General features: G+C 37.1%; 1 protein-coding gene across 2 annotated transcripts in view; it reads right to left on the bottom strand.

The window, feature by feature from the left end:
• LOC126964504 (protein FAM102B) overlaps nt 1-21,310 on the bottom strand; it is a 107,914-nt gene that overhangs the window by 72,884 nt on the left and 13,720 nt on the right. For both annotated transcript variants that reach the window (XM_050807668.1, XM_050807669.1), the window contains exon 2: nt 1,315-1,668. In XM_050807668.1, coding sequence (XP_050663625.1) covers nt 1,315-1,460 — 146 coding nt within the window. In that variant the 5' untranslated portion in view covers nt 1,461-1,668. The remainder of the gene's footprint in view (nt 1-1,314; nt 1,669-21,310) is intronic.

The following is a 21,310-nucleotide window of genomic DNA, read 5'->3' as shown; positions in this document are numbered from 1 at the left end:
TCGGAACACCTAGCAAGAGGCACAACGAAACGACAGAGCAGAACCCATTTCCTTAATGCTAGATTGACCAACACAAGTTGCACCGAGGACTTGGTGATGTAACTGGCATTTAGCGATATTATCACCCGGTCGTGTCGATCACTGTTTACTGAACTAGTCACCCGGCATCAAATGCGAAATATTTGATGATTAAGCCGGTGACGCGACGCGGTATCCTTTACGATTTTTCATAATTAATAATACTAATTAACTTTCGCTCTAAGAAAAATTTTAAAAGCATTAAATTTCGGAAAGTGTATCATTATTCGCTGTATAGACATAAAAAAATTGTTATAAAGTGTAAATTGGATCAAGTGTTTGACATGAAACTGAAAACGTAAGCTATGTCGTAACATGTATTGACCACATTTGAACCACAAACCGCTTTGGTAATTTTAATCATTTTATATTACGTTGAAGTGATCCAAAAAAGGTGCATAAACGTGCACTATCTAAGAAATTAGCATTCATAACACAAGAACAAACTTTGGATGGAAAATCCCTTAGCGACTTTGGCTGCTGGAGATGCCTGACAATAGGTAGTTTTAAAAAAATCCATGATTAAACGTATCGAATAATTTTATAAATCTATATATATAAAAATGAATTGCTGTTCGTAAGTCTCGCTAAAACTCGAGAACGGCTGGACCGATTTGGCTAATTTTGGTCTTAAATTAATTGTGGAAGTCCAGGGAAGGTTTAAAAGGTGCATATATATGAAAATGCTCGGAATCAAATGAAAATAACGATTTTAATTGTCCTTTGATGTGTCCCCCGTTCGCGTCGTTCAAAAAACAAATTAAAATAATACCTATTTTAAAATGATAACTAATTAGAATTTTTATTTCTTTCTAACTTTCTCAGAAGGTAAAAAATAAACTTAATTTTAGGTAACTATAGTAGGTAGATTAACTACAGTTGTTAACTATCTATAAGATTATTTTTATTGAGATTGATAAATCTTAAGTTTTGCAAAAAAATTAAATTTCTGAACCTAACCGCACCACAACACAAAACTAGCTTTATACAAAAGTTTAGGTCTCTTATTCATTGATTGAGGCACTACGAAGTCTGCCGGGTCAGCTAGTAATTTATAAAAATGGACATTTTAGACGGTGAAGCAGCAGTGTCACAGAGTGACGCGAACGAGCCGTTTGAAGAGGGTGGAACAGATTGAAATTTAAAAATTGACGAAGCAGTTTTCATGTTAGGGTTACATATGTTAATATTGTAACTCGTAACATTAAATAATGGACTCAATTTATAGAATCTCACCTGCTAGAATGTTCCTGGAAGTTGCCTCCGTCCACCAGGCGGACCTTCGCGAAGAGCACAGCGGACACGAACGGCACCTCTGTGATCTCCTCGAGGCACACCTGCACCCCGAACTTGTATCGCTTCTTCTTCATCATGTACGCCATGTCGCCGACCACATCGGCCCCAACAACACTGTCTTCTAGCACTCACGAGCACAGCACGACACAGCACTAGTCACGGCACTTCACTAACGCTTCAGCGTCACGTAGATACGAGCGGCAGCGGCGGTGAAATGTTTTGCTTGGCACAATGATCGGGAAGCTCCACGGGTTCGCGGCCGCGCTCCTCGCGCATATCGCTCATGTCATTAATCTGAAACAAAATTATACATTTAAATAAACTGTATGTTTTCAATCAATATTACAAATTAAAGTTAAGATTCTGATAAGGCATATCATCATCATCATCAGCCGGAAGACGTCCACTGCTGGACAAAGATTTCCACGACGATCGGTCCTGCGCTGCCCTCATCCAACGTATTCCGCCGATTTTAAGTTGTATTACTGGGCCTAAAAATACCCTATTACGGTATGAAACTGCAACTTCTTCCCTAAAAAGAAAAACTACATCTAATAGGCTTAATGAAACATTTTAAATGTTTTGGTTGGTCAACATTGATCCACAGGTATTTTCCGGTTAGCGGTTCCGTTACACGAAAGTCAATTACAACTTTTTACCTTTCGCTAGAGCGATAAGTTCTGTGACCGAATAAAGCTACGCCGACTGACAACTGGTATCGGATCAACCGCCAACCGGCTTAGCGAAGCCTCTCGTGGAGAATTTTTGACGCGAGCTGGATCACCGTAATCTATATTTGGATTATGAGATTCTCATTTGCCGCTCTTGCATTACTCAAGGCCATTTGGTAATTGCGTTAGATATTGCAACAAGTACTCTATATAAATAGAGTTTACTTATATGTTAATTCATATTATTTTGCTAAGTTTGTTACGTTTACTTCACATAAATGAAAAGTATTTTGTTAGGTAATGTAAATTCAAATATTTTTATTTAAAATAGGATATCATATCACTTATTGAAAGTCGAAAACTACCACTCAATCCAAAAAGTATGCCTCAGACCTGAGAAGAACGGGCGCAACGAACTCAGCGGGCTTCTTTTTTTTATTATTTAAATTTATTATTTAATAGCCTGAGGGCGGTCGCTCCAAACCCAATCCCAACCCCAATGGTATCATTAAGAAAGTCATTTATGTTATAGTAACCTTTACCACATTTTGTTTTCGTTTTTTAACAATCCTTTTGGTAGTACATTTGTTTTGAACATATACATCGGCCATGTCGCATATAATTCAGTGTTAACTAATGCTAGTAGGTATTTATAAAATACTAAATAACTTAGTGTGACCCTGCAACGATATTATTTTTATTTGTGATATTTAAGAGATCTATTGTATAATACTCAACTTTGAAATGACTTCATACATGAATGAGCAATCTCGTGCGAATTGGCACAGGATTCGCCAAAGTGAAATGTGTTTAGGCACAAACCAACTTTGCCAAATGTTACACGTGGTGCTACTGTTGCGTGACTTGAGCAAAGTGATTGCGGCACTGGTCGAGTGATCAGGCAAGTGCAAGTGGTGTGTGTACGATTGCGCAAGAGGGGTTGGACGCATGGGAGGGGGAGACGCGAAGGTCGATCCCAATCGTATAATAATCGCCGCAATTACAACAGATTTGCTCTCACAAACGCAGCTGCTGCTAATTGCATCCTATAGCCAGCCTCGCTCTATTGTTTCTGCCTTTATCAATTATCTAATCCGTCCACATCCAAATGGATCCATTTGGATGTGGACGCACAACCTGACGAAGGGAAACATGCGTTTAATAAATGAAACATAAACAAGTAAGTAATACTGCCCAAGCCTTTCAAAGGAACAGTTTTATTATATTCTGAATCTTCTGAATAAAAAAGTTTATCCTACTAATATCTTTATCCTTTTCTTGGCGTGCGTCCGTGCAGAATGGGATGTCGCTATGCCAACTTAATGGCTGACAGGCTTGCCCTGCATGTTTCAATATGACAACTCTCTCTGTTAATGATTATTCTCATATTAAACATTTTATTGAGATAAAACCTGTAGTTACGAATGCAACGGGCAACTACTAGTTAATTGATAACACTCCACGAGTTGCTAAAGCACCTTGCGTTCATGCGAAGATGTTCTAGTTCGTTATGTTCATACATAATGTGAGGTTCTAAGGTCATCTAAAATAAAGTACCGAATAAAAAGTAATATCTTTAGCTCCAATGCTATGCAAAAAGGGAGTCTAGAAGGCTAGACTAAAAGCAATTTAAATAGAAGCTATTTAACATTTTGAGATTAATAAGGGGTCGTCCATAAATAACGTGAGGTGTTGTTTTTTTAATTTTCTGAATCTCCCTCCCCCCTGGTGAGATGTCGTGAGATTTTATTCAACAACCTCCCCCATCCCCTAATCTCACGTGAGATTTTTTAAAATGTGGGTTTCTTATATAAACGCGTTGGATTGTTATTGTAAAAAGAAAAAAATATATATAATGTATATTAAGCTATTTGGTATTAAACAAAAATGGTGACAATTTGACAGTCAGTTGATGTATAATGTCGAAGTATAAATGAAATATTTTTTTTTCGAACGAACTAGTTAACAATCTGGTTTTAAATGGACCAAAATAGTATATTTTAATTTGTTTCAATCAGAAAAAAATTGCGTGATATTTGCCGAGACCTCCCCTCTCTCCAACGTAAGATTAGATGAGATTTGGCTCGACCCCCTCCCCCCCTTAAACATCTCACGTAATTTATGGACGCCCCCTAAGTGAAGTATATTCTTGTAAAGTTTTAGTAAAAAGCATAACAAATAGGTTGTGATATTAAAACAACTTAACTGTATATTAATAAAACCAAACATGTCAGCACACTACATAATACGAAATAGAAATATAAAAAAGAGTAAGTTAATGACATGTATGTAGGTGCTTGTAAACAAGAGCACGTCGCAACAGCAATAATACTGAAATGCTTACTTTACAGCGTCGCGACACGAGTCAGGACACCTCTATAAGTCTGTATCAGTTGAACAAAAGATATCTAGGTATAATGCAATGATATCGTATCAAGTAAAGTACATACAATAATTATTTTGCATGTTCGACAAGCGTGACCACTTTTTTTCGATAACAAAAAACATCCCGAAGTTTCTCGAACTATGTAATGTTGAATACTATTTGCCATTATTTAACCTCGGAGCTGACGCGTATAATTAATCTTTATTCAAGTAGGCGAAACATAAACACTTTGAAATCGCTAGAAGGTATTGATGAATGTTGTTTAATCATCATACCAAACTGATTGGCATACCTAAACATTTGACACAAATTGCTAAATATGCCCGGGCAACTGAAGGTAAACGTGGATTATGTTTCTTTAAGCTAACGTCTCCCCGCCTGCAAGTCTTTTTGAAACTCCTGTGAGCACAGCTCATGAGACACATCCAGGGTTCTAATAGTGGGAGGTTCCTTTGCACAGGATGCCGGCTAGATTATGGGTACCACAACGGCGCCTATTTCTGCCGTCAAGCAGTAATGTGTAAGCATTATTGTGTTTCGGTCTGAAGAGCGCCGTAGCTAGTGAAATTACTGGGCAAATGAGACTTAACATCTTATGTCTCAGGTACACGAGTGCAGTTGTAGTGCCGCTGAGAATTTTTGTGGTTTTTCAAGAATCCTGAGCGGGACTGCATTGTAATGGGCAAGGCGTATCAATTACCATCAGCCTATCGTCCTGCTCATCTAGTCACTCATTTTCATTTAAAAAAAAAGGTTTTTTTTATTAAAAAACATTATTCTAAAATCTCAAGTCAATCCGACACAGCTAAATATATCCAAGATAATCAATCCGTTCCGTATAAAGCAGGTTCTAAGCAGGAATTTGGGACAATATTTGGGTGTAGTTGGTAATGGCAGCTTGCCAAACGCTCCACCTATTGGAGGTAACTATAGCGCGAGGGCCGAGGCCGAGCTCCCGTCATCACTGATGCCTGAAAAAGACTTCGCTAACGAGATTGGTACTTATAAACTAATAGACATTACGGCAACTGTGCCGACGTTGGCCAATATGTTGTATTAAAATTACGAAAGTCAATTTGTACGCCACATTAACCAACCTGCTATATGCGTAATATTTTGCTATTACTTTACAGGTAACACCCAAAGGTATCACATAAATATAATTGCTTCGTGCAGCATATTATAATATAATGATTCTAGGAACGCTAACACGCGCACATTCTAAACAAACAAAGTGCAAATATCAATTCGTTTAACAAATATAAACAAATGCTATCAATAATTCTAGGAAACGAGATCCAACAAAAACACCTTTGATGTAGAAAACGCCTTTCAGTATAAACAACATAGAGAGCGTCTCAACAGTGGAAATTTCCAAACGATCGTTACACTTTTGCTTCTCTTTCGTTCAATGTTAGTAAGGCCGGGCCCTCACACTACGAATTAGGGCAAAACAAATATATGGAGCAAAAGGGACAGAGTATGTGTAACGAGGCGGGTGAAAGAAAAGTTAGGACTTTATCTGCCTTCCGTTCGCCGTTGTTCTATATATGTGGACGAGCCTAAGACGAATTATTGCGGGTTGTGAGAACCCATCCATGGTCGTTTCAATAACATTTTTGACAATGTTATTACTTGGCAGCATTGTTGTATACAGTCGCGTGGGTACGACCCAGCCTCGGGCAATGATGTTAATATTTAACTCCACCTTTTCATTGGAATACGATGCGATCATTACATCGTGTCTTAGACTTGGTTGAATTTGAAGACTGACAGTACCAATTCTATGTGATATACAAACTCCAACGGCGCTGACCTAATATTATAAGATAAGCAATATTATAGTAAAGTTGTTCAGTTCGAAAAACCATGGATGGGAATTACAATAGGACTAATGTTAATAATTTGGACACGTTTTATAATGAAACTGCAGAGTTGTTATAGGTAATTGTAAATAATCCCAATAATAAATCCAGCAGATATCGTCTATCCTTGTCGTATAATGTGAGTTGTTAGTGTACACAGCTACGCGTGAAGTTCGCGGCGAGCTCAACGTCGCAATTAAAAATGATTACTCCAAGGTACCGAGACGCGACGACTCGGGCTCGCCACTCGGTGTTGTGGAAAGGATGGGACGAACCTTGCGAGCCGCGTCCAATGGTTATCCGCACAGACATTAGTTGTAAACTTCATCATTCAAAACTGATGACACTACAGCAAGGGCGCCATTTGTTTCTCAACCGGTAGTACTGGTGGTCAATGATATCAAAAATGATTCTCGAGGAATTGATTTTGTCGTCGTTGAAGTCGAATTGTCTGATTATACAAATGTTGGTGTATGTTTGCTACAATGTCAACATTAGTTTTTATGCGTTTTGTTCTCTATAATTGCAGATTGTATCATTGGTTTTGAGGATCTACAAAGCAGTACAATTTTTTGGAAGAAATTTTAAATAGTTAATGAAGATTCTAGCGAAAACTATCGCTCTTGACTGCATGTTTCCACTAACATTGTCGCTAGACAATAATACTGAAAAAATTATAATCAACAAGTTACCTGCGAAACTTACAAAAACAAACCAATCAGTAATTACTTTGATTTGATCGGCGGATTTCCCCACGTTACACAATCAGAGAGGAAACTGGCAAGGCAACGCATTCACACTACTCGTACGAAATATTTTGCCAAGAAATATTATTACAGGCTTATTGATATTAGCCTTCGTTTGTTAGGACCGTATTCCAGAGAGCATTAGTCAATTAATAGATTTGAATATTGTTAAAAGTTAATGGAGTTATAAGGTCTATCACAGTAAGCCATGTTCAAGTGTATTTTGTCTTACGGTTACGTATTGTGACCTCTCCTGGAATAAGGAATTTTAAAATCACGTAGCGCAGAGACACTCCCGCCATTGTAAATACCAAGTAACTCCTGTACTTGTTTGTGTTACTCATTCAACTCGCGAATGAAATACTCGTATGAGGAAATTCATCGGAAAATATCCTTATTTTTATTCATACTTAGTTAGGTTAGTCCAAAATAGCAATTGTCAAACGTAAATAGTTTCGGTTAAACCGGAGCCACAAAATAAATGTGCGTGACCAAGTGGACGTAAATTATTGCAACCGTCGAGGCCGTGAAATCGATAATATTCGCGTCTGAGAGTCGAGCGGAACGGGCACGCTTGCAGTTTGTGTTGGTACATGCTACTCACCGCACCCAGCAGGCGCCTTTCGTGGGCTCTACTGTTTTCCTCTGGTTTTTTAACTAGTAATCAAACTTGCACGGCAGCGGAGGTATTAATCTGTATTATAGAATGTATAAGAGTAACTTCTTCTTCGTCACTGTGTATTGTCTTGTTGGCGCACATTCCTATAATGGCCATTTTGACTTGCACGCAGCAGTACGGAACAAGGGTCTACAACTCATAGCCAATTAGCGCGTTTCTCTTTTTCTTCAGACGCGTCTCCACTTATGAAAATTAGCCGTCAGCCCGGCGAACTTTGTTCTATGGTGAGTCAAGCAAAAATGAACTTCCACACTGTCCATATTGGGTCACTTCTACATCGTCTCTGTGTATCGTCTTGCTGGAATACGTTCCTATAATAGCCATTTTGTCTTTTGGACGCAGCAGCACGGAACAAGGGTCTACAACTCATAGCCAATTAGCGCGTTTCTCTTTTTCTTCAGACGCGTCTCCACTTCTGAAAAGTTGGCCGTCAGCCCGGCGAACTTTGCTCTATGGTGAGTCAAGCGAAAATGAACTTCCACACTGTCCATATTGGGTCACTTCTACATCGTCTCTGTGTATCGTCTTGTTGGCACACGTTCCTATAATAGCCATTTTGACTTTTGGAAGCTGCAGCACGGAACAAGATTCTACAACTCATAGCCAACTACCGCGTTTCTCTTTTTCTTCAGACGCGTCTCCACTTCTGAAAGTTGGCCGTTAGCCGAGTCAAGCGAAACTAAACGTCCACTCTGTCCATACTGGCCTATTCGTATTGGATCTTTCATAGCCATGCCCTCTTCTACGCCCACTTTGCCCTGTATAAATACGAAAATACCCAATATATGTCGTTTCTACGGACATGCTAGAACACCATGATCTTCGAAACTTTTGGAGTGTAGTCATTCTCCGGTAGCACCACAGCTTGAGAGCTTCCATTACGCATTTACATTTACATTTACAAATGCCTTGCAATTCGTTTTAACTTACGCCAGAGATAAAGCGAAATATTCTACATTCGACATACTTCTCGAACTTGAAACTCACCTTAAACAATCATGATCTATCTGATTTTACGTGGACGCTGAGGTTGCAGATAAGAATATGCATGTGACCGTTCTATTCCCAGTCCGATCTTGTAGTCTTCTACAAAGTAGATTCATAGGTAGATTAGTTCGTACCCAGTTATAGAACAAAACTAATCACCAGCCGAATTTATTTTATATATAACTACCTGATGCCCGCGACTTCGTCCGCGTAGATAAAGGGTTTTTAAAAATAATAAGCAAGTTTGGAATTGAAGATAATCTCATGTCCCATTCCAGTTCCGGTTCCCGTTGTCGCTCCCGTTCCCAACATATTATATTCAGAATCTTATTTCGGGGAAGATTGTTATAATAATATAATAATATTGACACACTTTTTACACAAATTATCTTGCCCCGAAGTTAAGCATATATAGCCTGTGTTATGGGTTACAAGACAATGATATATTTAATACAATATACTTACTTAAACATACATAAATACATTTAAACATCCATGACTCGGAAACAAACATCCATATTCATCATATAAATGCTTGCATCTACCGGGATTAGAACCCGGGACCTCTAGCTTAGTAGGTAGGATCGCTAACCACTCGGCTATACAGGTCGTCGTTATAGCAAACTAAACCTACTATTGGTATAGTTATAGCTCTTCGACGTGAATTTCAGTGTTTCACAAATCTCGCGGGAACCATGGTTTTTTCCGGGATAAAATGTAGCCAATGTTCTATCCCAAGCCCTAGGCAATCGCTGTACCAAATTTCATCAAAATTGATTTAGTATCTCCAGCGTAAAAGCGTAACAAACAATCTTACATTCACATTTATAATATATGTAGGGATATTCGACTTCTAGTAAGACTCCAGTCATATTGGATTAAAAATATACCTATCTGGTATTTTCAAAATCTTTCTAAAACATGACGTTCTCAAAACAAAAGTCGTTTTACTTGAAGCAAACTACAAAGCACATTAGAAGCAATAAACAAAACGAATCAATATTAAAACAACATATCCGGAAGTAAGAAAGAAATAAACATATACTTATGGGGGTTAAGAAACAACATTCCGAATCAATACAGTGTGAACGGAACAGCAATTTATTATATTATTTTTATTATGGTAGTTTGTTGTTGACTTGTTGTGTGTTACAGATGATTACAAACTATGTTAATCAATCAAAAGCAATATATCTATATATCTTAATATATATAAATCTCGTGTCACAATGTTTGTCCTCAATGGACTCCTAAACTAATGAACGGATTTCAATGGGGATTACTTCATGGAGTGCAGTTTGGTCCAACTTGAGAGATAGGATAGTTTTTATTTCGATTTGGGGCCCATAATTATTTTTATTTTCAATATTTTGTATGGACAAATGTTCTGTAAGAGAATTTATTGACGCACGGTTTGACAGTTCCGCTGTGAAACAATTTCATTATAACAACAGGGAACATTTTTTACGAAATAATACTTGATGTTTTGAAATATTATTGGCAAATTCCTATAAAACAGTATTTTTTTATTATCTACAGAACAACGTCTGTCGAGTCAGGTAGTATATATATATAATATATATATAACGAAAATGGTCTTTGAGGCTCAATCACGCCTTAACCACTGATCATGTCGACATGAAACTACCATTCGATGCGAAATTTATCCTAGAAGGTTACTTATTTTTCGAATTCCAACGTTCCTTCATTAATTTATTTCCTTTTAAAATTCTCCCAGCGAAGCGGTGTTTTAATAAAAAGTTATTTGATGAAATTTAAGGATGACAATAAGTTCTTGTAGTTGGTTGTAACTTTATATTTGAGTTGATTTAATGAAAGGTAGATTGCGGTTTACGATTTATGACGTATTAAAAAAAACTGCTTACTAGATCTCGTTCAAACCAATTTTCGGTGGAAGTTTGCATGATAAAGTACATCATATATTTTTTTCTTAGTTTTATCATTCTCGTATTTAAGAAGTTGCACACACACATTTTACCACTTTGGAAGTGTCTCTCGCGCAAACTATTCAGTTGAAAAAAAATTATATTATTAGAAACCTCAACATAATTTTTGAAGACCTATCGATAGATCCCCGCACGTATGGGTTTGATGAAAAAAAAAATTTAAAAGTTTCAGTTCTAAGTATGGGAAGCCCAAAATTTATGGATTGTTTTTCTATTTTTGTGTGAAAATCTTGATGCACTTCACAGAATACATACAGACGGACAGACAGACAGACATGAAGAATCCGAAAAAGGCGACTAGAATTATATTCATACTATAAATGTTTTGCATCTAAAACGTACTTACAAACGCAGGTTATGTAAAAAGGAAATAATATTCACCAAGTTTTTGTTACAAATTCTACAACATAGCAACAAAATGAAATAAAGAACTCTGGCTCAAATAATTACGCCAAAACTGGCGTAAAAAATGGTCGGTACGACACGGTCGGTGACGAGCACGGTTGATGACCGCTCACCGCTGCTACACAAAGGTCCATATTGCTGTAGGCGACTCAATACAAAATCCGTGATTTAAGGCGCTTTCATACCTCAATATCAACAAAAACTGGTTTCTTAAAAGGCATAAAAATCATTTATTTTCTCAAAATTGATTCCTTTAGAATTCTTTTTGATGTCATTTCTTATACTACTAGATACTACTACCGCTTCGGAAACAAATGGCGCTCTGAGAGAGAAGACGCCGCGCAAGAAACTCTCCCAGCATTATTTTTTTTGCGCTCTTTTCAATAAAAATATACAATATTGTACAGTCATTTCTATCGCTATAATATCGCTTAGGGAGTCGATTACAATATAACGCAATGAAAATATTCCGACGCAAAAAATACAGTGCACAAAGAAGGATTTAATGATAATTTATAATCGAATATAATTTTTATATATATATTGAAATATGCAATAAAAAATTGGAAGTTGGAAAACTTGGAGTCTAAAATCTCCGAATTTTAAGCGATAACAATATTCTGTTTTTAAAGAAATGAATAGAATTAGTACTTTTCTAAAACTTAAACCGAACAATTGTTCAATTTATTATGTAAATTTTGAATAAACAAAAGAAAACCAGTAAAATAAATGTCCATTTGCAGCTTAGCCACATGATCAACACAAATAATGTAGGGTTGGATGTAGCGTTTACAATCCTAGTCAGCCTTAATATCTTTTAATGACAGTGACAATACATACTTGACCAGGGATTACGATGTTTTTAAGGAAAAGAAGGACAACGAACGAAACACCAGTTGGTGTTAATCAGCGCCGCCCATGCTCCATTACTAGTGGGAGGCTCCTTTGCATAGGAAGCCGGCGAGATTATGGGTCTTAACGGCGCCTATGTCTGCCGTGAAGTACAATGTGTACACATTACTGTGTGTCGGTCTGAAAGGCGTCGTAGCTAGTGAAATTTTGAATGAGACTTAACATCTTATGTCTCAAGGTGACGAGCGCAATTATAGTGCCGCTCAGAACTTTTGGGTTATTCAAGAATCCTGAGCGGCACTGCATTGAAATGGGTAGGACGTATCAATTACCATCAGCTGAACGTCCTGCTCGTCTCATCCCTTATTTTTATAAAAAAAAACGCTCTCTTTAAACACCAGAGGAATCACAGGAGCGTTGCCAGCCTTTAAGGATGGTGTACGCGCTTTTTTTGAAGGTACCCATGTCGAATTGTCCCGGGACAAGGAATCTCATTCCACAGCTTTTTAGTACGCTGAAGAAAGCTCCTTGAAAACCGCACTGTGAAGGACCGCTACAAATCCAGATGGTGCGGATGATATATGATATAGGTGAAACAGCCCATCGGGACACTCCACGTGATAAATGCGATACAAGACACACAATAAAGCGATACGCAACGCCAAGTGATCCAGCCATTCACAGAGCACTGGGTCCCCGACATTTCGAGCTGCTCTGCGTTGCACGCGGTCAAATGGTTCGAGCTGGTACTGAACAGAGATAACAGCAATACTCCATATGTATTGAGACGATTTCTGGAATGCAGGCCTAACGAACAACAAACACGGGCAGGGGCGCGACAACGAACACTGAATTATAACCTAATTCATATTTTCTATTGTCCAACTAAAAGACAACGTTAGATTCAATCTTTGTATTGAACATTCTTGCGATAAAAACAATCGTGACGTCATAGTACATTCGACTTTTAAGCCGAGTAATATTAAAACGTACAACAAACATTTACGTGCACAGAACACATGTGTCAAGTTTTTATACATTGCGTGGCTTCTCGAGCGATTCACACCCGGTGGTCACGACGCGACGGTTCCTTATGGTTCCCAAGCCAACCTCAGGTCACACATGCTATCTGGGCGTCACACACTCACCAGATGTGCCACTACACGACACATTGATGTTCACTGTGTCGTGAACCAATCAAACGCACATGAAAACGGCACAGCTGACCCACTAACTCCATTCCACTGCAATATTCCAATCATCACTTATGAAATAATATTTCACGAGTCGAACTGATCCGGATTTATTAGATACAAAAGGCGAGAGTTGTTGACCTCATTCTGAACAGTTTCTGCCAATAGTATTTGACGCGAAATGGGTCATTAAAAAATCTTGGATTATACGTCTAGATTTTTTTTATGATACTAAGGGACGAGACGAGCAGGACGTTCAGCTGATGCAATGGTGCTCAGAATTCTTGAAAAACCCCAAAAATTCTGAGCGGCACTACAATTGCGCTCGTTACCTTGAGACGTAAGATGTAAGGCGCCGTTGTAAGTTACTGCTTCACGGCAGGAATAGGCGCCGTTGTGGTACCCATAATCTAGCCGGTATCCTGTGCAAAGGAGCCTCACACTGGTGATAGACTATGATAGCTGTGAAAAGGTAAAAAATAACATATTTTCAAAAAATAACTTCTATTTTGAGAAATGCACGCACACTAACATTACGTGTCATACAAATCGCGAGTGTAAGACGTAGCTTGCCACGCGCACTTAACTAATGTTCCTGGCCTGTTTCTATCGGTTTTCTAACAGCAAGATACCCTACCTAGACGTATAAATTATCTTAGCAAATAACAGCCACGCGAGACCTTCAGGTTGGAAACAGACACCGGAACTACCCGCTAGATACCAGTTAAAACAAGCTAATAATAGTGAAGCAATGACGTACGTAATGGCGTGTTGTACACTCGAACATTATGATCGCCATATTATCTTATCGCTAAATTTTAAATTCGCATCATCAAGATAAAAAAAAAAAACACTTATCGAGCTTTAATACCATCAGTCAGCTGATGTTTATCAAAGGTAAGCAAGGCAATGGTAAAAAGGAAATAAAACAACTAATTAACAAGGATATACACGATGAGTCTATACTCTAAGCTGTAATATTCTTTTAAACGTATTTCTTTTATTTTGCGGGCAGTCAACGAAAGTCCAGAAAACATGATTCATTGAGGAACACACATAAACTTGTTATGCTTACTACTCGGTTAAGTCGCTTTTATAATATGATCCCAGAAAATGTACAAAACAAATGTGTTACGAAATTTAAAAGAATTGTTAATAAAACGTTTCTGCGATTTTCTTAATGACACCACAGACTGGGTATGAAGCGGAAAATTAGTGAAGCATTGGACGCGGATATGATAAATATGGTAAACGTAGCGACATTCACAAATGTCTCTTTTGAACCTAAATGAATCAGTGTTTTTACAATTCGACTTTGAACTTTCATCAGCCTACACAGCCTTAAACGGAAAATAAACACGTATGTAATCTCTTTAAGTTTATGTTTGTAAAAACCAGTTTTGAATATCAAGTTAAGAGAAGAACGACTTGTTTTCCTGACCTAAGCCTCGCAAGCATGACCCTTCATCACCCAAGTGGTTGAAACCACTTGGAAGGCATAATACGTACGGCACGCTATGAAGGCCGTTTTCACGTTTGTCCACTCGTGAAGTTTCGTATTAATTAATAATTACATTGAAGGAGCAAATTACTGTTCTTTATGGTCAATTTTCGAGAATAAATTGACATTTCACATCACAATTATAATATGTCAAAACGGCCATCATAGCGTGCCGCTAGTATAATTGCTGTAGCCGATGACGAATACAATAATTAGTAAATGTTGACAACACAGATAAGTTCAACATCTTTTATTGCAGAGCAATCAAGATAAGAAGAGGATATTGGTTTTTGATAACGCATTAATCAACACAATTAAAATGTTGCTAATCCGTTGTTTGAAAAAGACTCAAGTTATTATTGTTATTAAGCTGTTCATGTTTCGTCTTGTTGAATTCGAATTTTACTTATTTAAATAATATTTGTGATAAAAATGGTTTTTGTGGTTTTTGTTTAAATGTAAATATATTAAAACTAAGTATGGGCGAACAATTATTATTATAGTTTATTTTATGACCGCACGCACGATCTTAAACAAAATCGTAAAACTTTGAAGAGTATATGAGGTTTTTAAGTATGAACGAATGCATTGTAAGGAATGTTGTTTTATTCTTATGTTAACACATATCAAAGTGTCTAGCAAAAGCTCATAACTAAAATGGTACCAACGGTTAATGGTACGACTGTCGATTAACTAACGCGGAAGACAAGTGAAGTAAGTGTTACCATCTCACCATAACAGAAGGTGAACCAGAAGAAGCGGCGTGTCTAACATCGTGCAGTCAAACGTCAGCTAGCAACCCACACTGATGTACTGCCTGTACACCGGTATCAAATTGAACAAAATGAGTTCACTGACACAGTCGAGTGCAGACACGATTTGACTGTCAACAGCGCGGCAACACTGATGTCATTCGTTGCCGTTCTTTATTCTCGTTTATAACGACAAACAAACTAATGCGCTTTGAGTACACGTCGCTCCGGCGCTCCGGGCAATAACATTTGCATCAGCAAATACAGAAAATGCTCAATATAACGAAATGGTCCCACTATTTATTACGCGTGCACAACTATTACGATACATCAATAAACAGAGAATAAACAATATTGAAATATTTACTGTGAGACATTTTACGGCCGTTTTCAAATACGTGTCTGTAGTTACGGATACATTGCTGTCACTTTTTAATGACAAGATCTTATCTATCCATAGTAATGTCCAATATAGTTATAGTACAATGCTTTATGTCGATAGGTTATTGTAATGTAAGTAAGCGTAAAAGGATAAATTTGTCTATCTCTAGTAAATTAAACTAAGGAGGCAGGTTAGATAGGTTATTGAAAACGGCCGTTAAGCAATTATGTTTTAGATATTTCACCACCAAGTATACAAATTAGGAGAAAGTTTCAGGAATTTAGAGCATTCATAACGTGTGGAGCACCATTTATTATAGTCAGGGGCGTGTATTGGTTTTCTAGGAAGGTAGGCACTGTGAATCTAACTAGTCATAGTTGAGCTTTGGAATAAGCAAAGATTGCTTACCGTAGGTATTTAGTATCTAGCATAAGGAAAAAATATATGAGTGGGTGTTCAATAGAAGTTTGGTAATTGCTATATTTATTTAGGTTACTAACGAGGTAGGCACTGCCTAATTGCCTATATCATATGCAAGCCCCTGGTAATAGTACATATTATAAATATACTAGCTGACTTGACAGACGTTGTTCTGTAGATAATAAAAAAAATACTGTGTTATAGGAACTTGCCAATAATATTTCAAAACATAGTAAGTAAGTATATCTTTATTTGGAACAAACACTACAAATACACGTGAACATTTACAAAATATATTAACAAATATATGAAATAACTTATCTAAACAATAACTATAATATGCCTAATCTAATTAAAACTAACATGCATTAAATACTAAAGTAAGGCTTATTCTATATCAACATAATAAGGTGGTGTTTGCAGTGTTATGTCCCAAAAAGGTTTGCTACTCAGCATATTAGTTGGGTATCACCCGACACTGATTTTCAGTAGCTACCTTCAATAAGGCGGCCGTCGCGGTTACAGCCACAAGTGCTTCCATTATTAAATACAATAATTATGTAATAAATAATAAATAAATAAATGATAGTACTCAAAACATAGGGTAAAAACTAATATTATAGTAGATGGCTAGGTCGTAACAGTTATAAATTAGATATATATTGATTATATAATATATAAAATTCTGTGTGTCCCGGTGTTTCTTACCAAATTCCTCCGAAACGGCTGAATTATTTCGTAAAAAATACTCCCTGTTGTTATATTGAAATTCTTTCACAGCGGAACTGTCAAACCATGTGTCACTAAATTCTCTCATAGAAAAAATGTCCATACAAAACAAATATTGAAAATAAAAATAATTATGGGTCCCAAATCGAAATAAAAATTATCCTATCTCTCAAGTTGGACCAAACTGCACTCCATGAAGTAATCCCCATTAAAATCCATTCATTAGTTTAGGAGTCCATCGCGGACAAACAACGTGTCAAGTAATTTATATATATTAAGATAATATATCTATCAGACAAAATGTCAATGTAAACAAATTTGACGGAGAGTATGATGCGCTATTGGCACCGCGAAACTGTTATGCAGTTGTTATGGTTATTTGAGTTTCCAACTGGTACCAACATTCAGTTATGATAATATTAATTCAATAATTTGTAAGCTGTTAATACTATTGTTTTAGTTATTATATATAGTATATTTTTAATATTATATAATCGCATGCAAAATCTTAGTGATGTCACTTCATTATCAATTTGATAGTTTTGTATTATAAAGTTGGTAGTAGGGTAACTGCTACGAATTAATCTCAGCTATTAGGCACTTCTTGTTGGGCCATTCCAAAGTGGTATTCGTGCTGGCTACTGGTCACCCGACTGCCCTAGTTTTTAATTAAGTATTACTTACTACGTATATAGTTGTGATTCATAAAACTATTCAAGTGGTTCGTAAAACTCTTTTATTATACAGTATAGATAGATAGTACAGTCCGCACTGATACTGCTTCTAGGCAGATATCGAGGTCAGGTACCGTGTCCGTGCCCAAACCGCATCCCAGCTAGAACCGCCCGCAACAAGCCACTCTTCAATAACGGTATTCATTCCATATCAATTTGTCTACGCATCTGACGCCACTGACACATTATGGCGCTCCTGGCAACATTTGTATATGGTCCCACCTTACCTTTCAACATAAATGAATCGGTTGTGACGTTAATTTAGTGGGTTTTGTAAAATTAAAGACATGATACCAAAATAGCCTAAGCTCTCTCATGATATATCAATGTCAAAGAACTGTGGGCGATCCTCCACAATGGTCTTTACAAGACTACAAGATACCTTTTTGCAAGTAAAACCACTGTTACTGTGAAATGAAACCTTCCTACTGCAGTGTTTCCAGGTAGGCTGACCAAGCTACTACTACTAAAAAACATGAAGTATTCTGTCACCAGTCCCAGGCTTCGATTTGGCCTCAATAAAAAAATATTCGGAGTGTATACCGCTTCTATATAACTTCAATGTGGGATAATTTCAAGACGCATACGGCAAGCGAGCCTTTGGAACGTGAGTGGGCGATTCAAGGTCTATTTATAAACAGGACTTACAAAGGGCGGAGGACGGCGTCGACCGGACAATTCGTGACGTATCTGGATCAAGGGCACCAGCCAGTCTTAGCCGCAAGTAAATCGAGCAGATCACCTGAAGTTAAATGATCACAGGAGCATTGGAAGCCTTTTGAGGTGTGAGTATGCGCTTTTTTTTAGGTGCGATGTCGTATCGTCCTGGAAATTCCGACAAAGTATACTCAATCTCAAATCACTGTTTGGTTGTAAAAAAGGTCCTTGAAAACGGGCCGAAGATATGGCGGAACGCCACATATCTAGATGGTGAGGATGATATCAAAGTGTGTAGTGTGTCCTGAAAATTCAACTCAATCAGCTCATCAGAATGCTTCCTTCACTGTTCAAGCCAGCAGAAGATCGAGCCGTTCACTGAGTACTGGACTATTTGAGCAGCTCTTGCTCAGTCTCGGTCTTTTGATGACTCCCAGTTTGTCGATTAGTTTAATGTTTAATTTTGTTTTGCCTTCCCGAACACCTCGAAATTGGCAATCTTCAAGTCCCAGTTATCCGATACTAGGTGAGGCATTATTGTCGTAGAGCGGTGATATGACAAATGGGGTTCCAAGGGGAATACCAGCGTTATCGTTCTTAAAATGAGAGTAACAGCCGCCGACAATTAACTTAACGCTGCGCCCAGTGAGGAAACTGGTGATCCACTTGCTTCGTCCAAAACTATCAGTAAGGAATGATTTAAGTTTCAAGAGAAGCGCAATCATATCATGCCCATACATCTGTCAAAAAAGATTATCGCGATTTGGCTTAGTTTTTTAGAAAAAAGCGCAAATCATAGAAAAACTATAAAGTAAACAAAACAAAAATATAAAATCATAAAAGCAGAATAATTACAATAATTAATGTATTGTTTTATAAGTTACCAAGTGTGAAACAATGGCACGAAACACGTAATTATATTAAAACTTACATTTTTGTTCAACGAAACAAATTAATTATATTATTAAAAATATAAAGATTGGCAATGACATTGACCGCTTGTTGCGACCGATGCTGTCTACGTCAACACACTCCGCACAAGGATAAAGCAGAAAAAAGTCCACTAGTTTTTTTACGCAACTTCCTATCAGTTCAAAAACAATTCACAGTTTCAACGAATTTATCAAGGAAACTGCACCGAGCCAAATCACTTCAATGCTACATAATGCGTAACAATCTAATACCGCGCCGCGTTGCTAATTTAAGTGTTATAATAGTAATATTACTGACTGAAATAATCTTTCTCTCCACAGATTATCCACGAGTAGAAAATATGATCACACTTTACCTTCAAAGTTATCTGTATGAAGGTAGATTTAAGATAAATAGTAGATTTTACAACGAGTGCACAAAACGAACCATTTTTATCCGAGACTTTTGGCAATAGGCTGGATGGCTGATAGTAATTTCGAGTATAAAATGGTTTTGTGGACGAGTTATAAACTCTGCTTTTCATTTCGATTGCGAGGAAATAAAACAGTAGTATAACATATCATTTCTTTAATCAATATTCAGAGTAAAATTAGTACAGTTTTGAATACTGAAGGATATTGTTTTTCCCGGCATATTAACGGTACTTTTCAGAATTTGTGAAGATGACATATTGTGAGGAGATGGCATATTATGAGAAGATGGCTCTGACGAAATTAATTACAAAATTATCGTAAACTTTGAGATATTTTTCCCGAGACTTTGGCGGTAATATCTATTGCACAACTCTCTGTGCATTAATTTCCATGAGAGAGTGCTAAATACTCTTCTTCATTGGACATTTTTAACAATTCTAGCAAATTTGAAGAAATTAATAAACGCACGAAAAACAAAGACCTGTTTCCCGTCGCTTTTTTTTTTAATCTTACGATATTGATTGGCTTGGACTTGGCTCCAGACCTATACAGCCTACTATTAAATTAATTTTGTAATATATATATTTTAATTAATTAAATAACCTACCGTATTTTAATTTAAATTTTAATATCTTTAATGTCTTAAAAAAACACATGAGGCAAATGAATTAAAGTAAATATTTTAAAATAACAAATTCTATCTCTGAACTTTTTATTATGTTTGGCTCAATGACTCATCTTCTTTGCCTTAATATAGATATATTTATATACGTTTATGCACTTGTGCACAAAAATCGATTTAGTGCAGCCGTGCACAAATAAGCAATTTCAGAGCATGAGAAGCGAAAGAGAAGTTTTCATTACACCTGAACAAAACAACCACACAAAGTTATATAGCTGTTTTAAACTTGACGCAGTTTTATAATCGCTTACTAAACATCAAAAGAATTATTGTCATTTTATCGGGAGCATAAAACAAAGTTTGTTGCCAAAAAGCGAGCACGCCGAGCTGAGAACAATATAAATGTTGATACTGCAGGCACTGTTTGCTTGTACGTACGTCACAATACAAGATTGCGTACACAATTGCCTGCGATCGCCATTTTCTAGAAGCGGGCACACAATGTGTTATCAATTCCTCCATGAATATGAGCTACAGTCGCATATTCAGTCATCAAATTACTTATTTGACTGACGATGTCTCATTTACAGCCACGAGTTGGACGAACAAAGTCAAACCAGAAAACCACTGCAATTAATAATTGAAGAGCCAGCGCGAGATACGAGCAATTGATATCAATACAGAAATCAATTAGATAACAATCCAGTGTCGCGAAATGGATGCACTGATAAATGACGTGACAGCGACCCTGGCCTCCTTTCCGGACAAATAATAATATTAGGCAATAATTAAATAAAACTGTGTCAAGATTAAGCCCAAAGAAACCATCAAAAGAAATCGGTGGGGCCCAGAAAAGAGTGTTGAAACATAATATCCAACTTTACAATCTGAATCTAGCGAGTCGGTTTCGACACTCTACGTTCTAGGTGGCAACCGACCAGACATCCCCAATACTCTTAATAGTGATTTTCATTATTATAACACTAGAAATAAGGGATTGCTTGTAACTAATTCTAGTAGGCTTCATAAGATACATAATAGC

This window comes from Leptidea sinapis, chromosome 5 (genome assembly GCF_905404315.1).
Source record: "Leptidea sinapis chromosome 5, ilLepSina1.1, whole genome shotgun sequence".
In the NCBI taxonomy this organism is placed as follows: Eukaryota; Metazoa; Arthropoda; class Insecta; order Lepidoptera; family Pieridae; genus Leptidea; species Leptidea sinapis.
The sequence above is the reverse complement of the archived record's forward strand: the minus strand, read 5'-3'. Positions and strand labels throughout refer to the sequence as shown.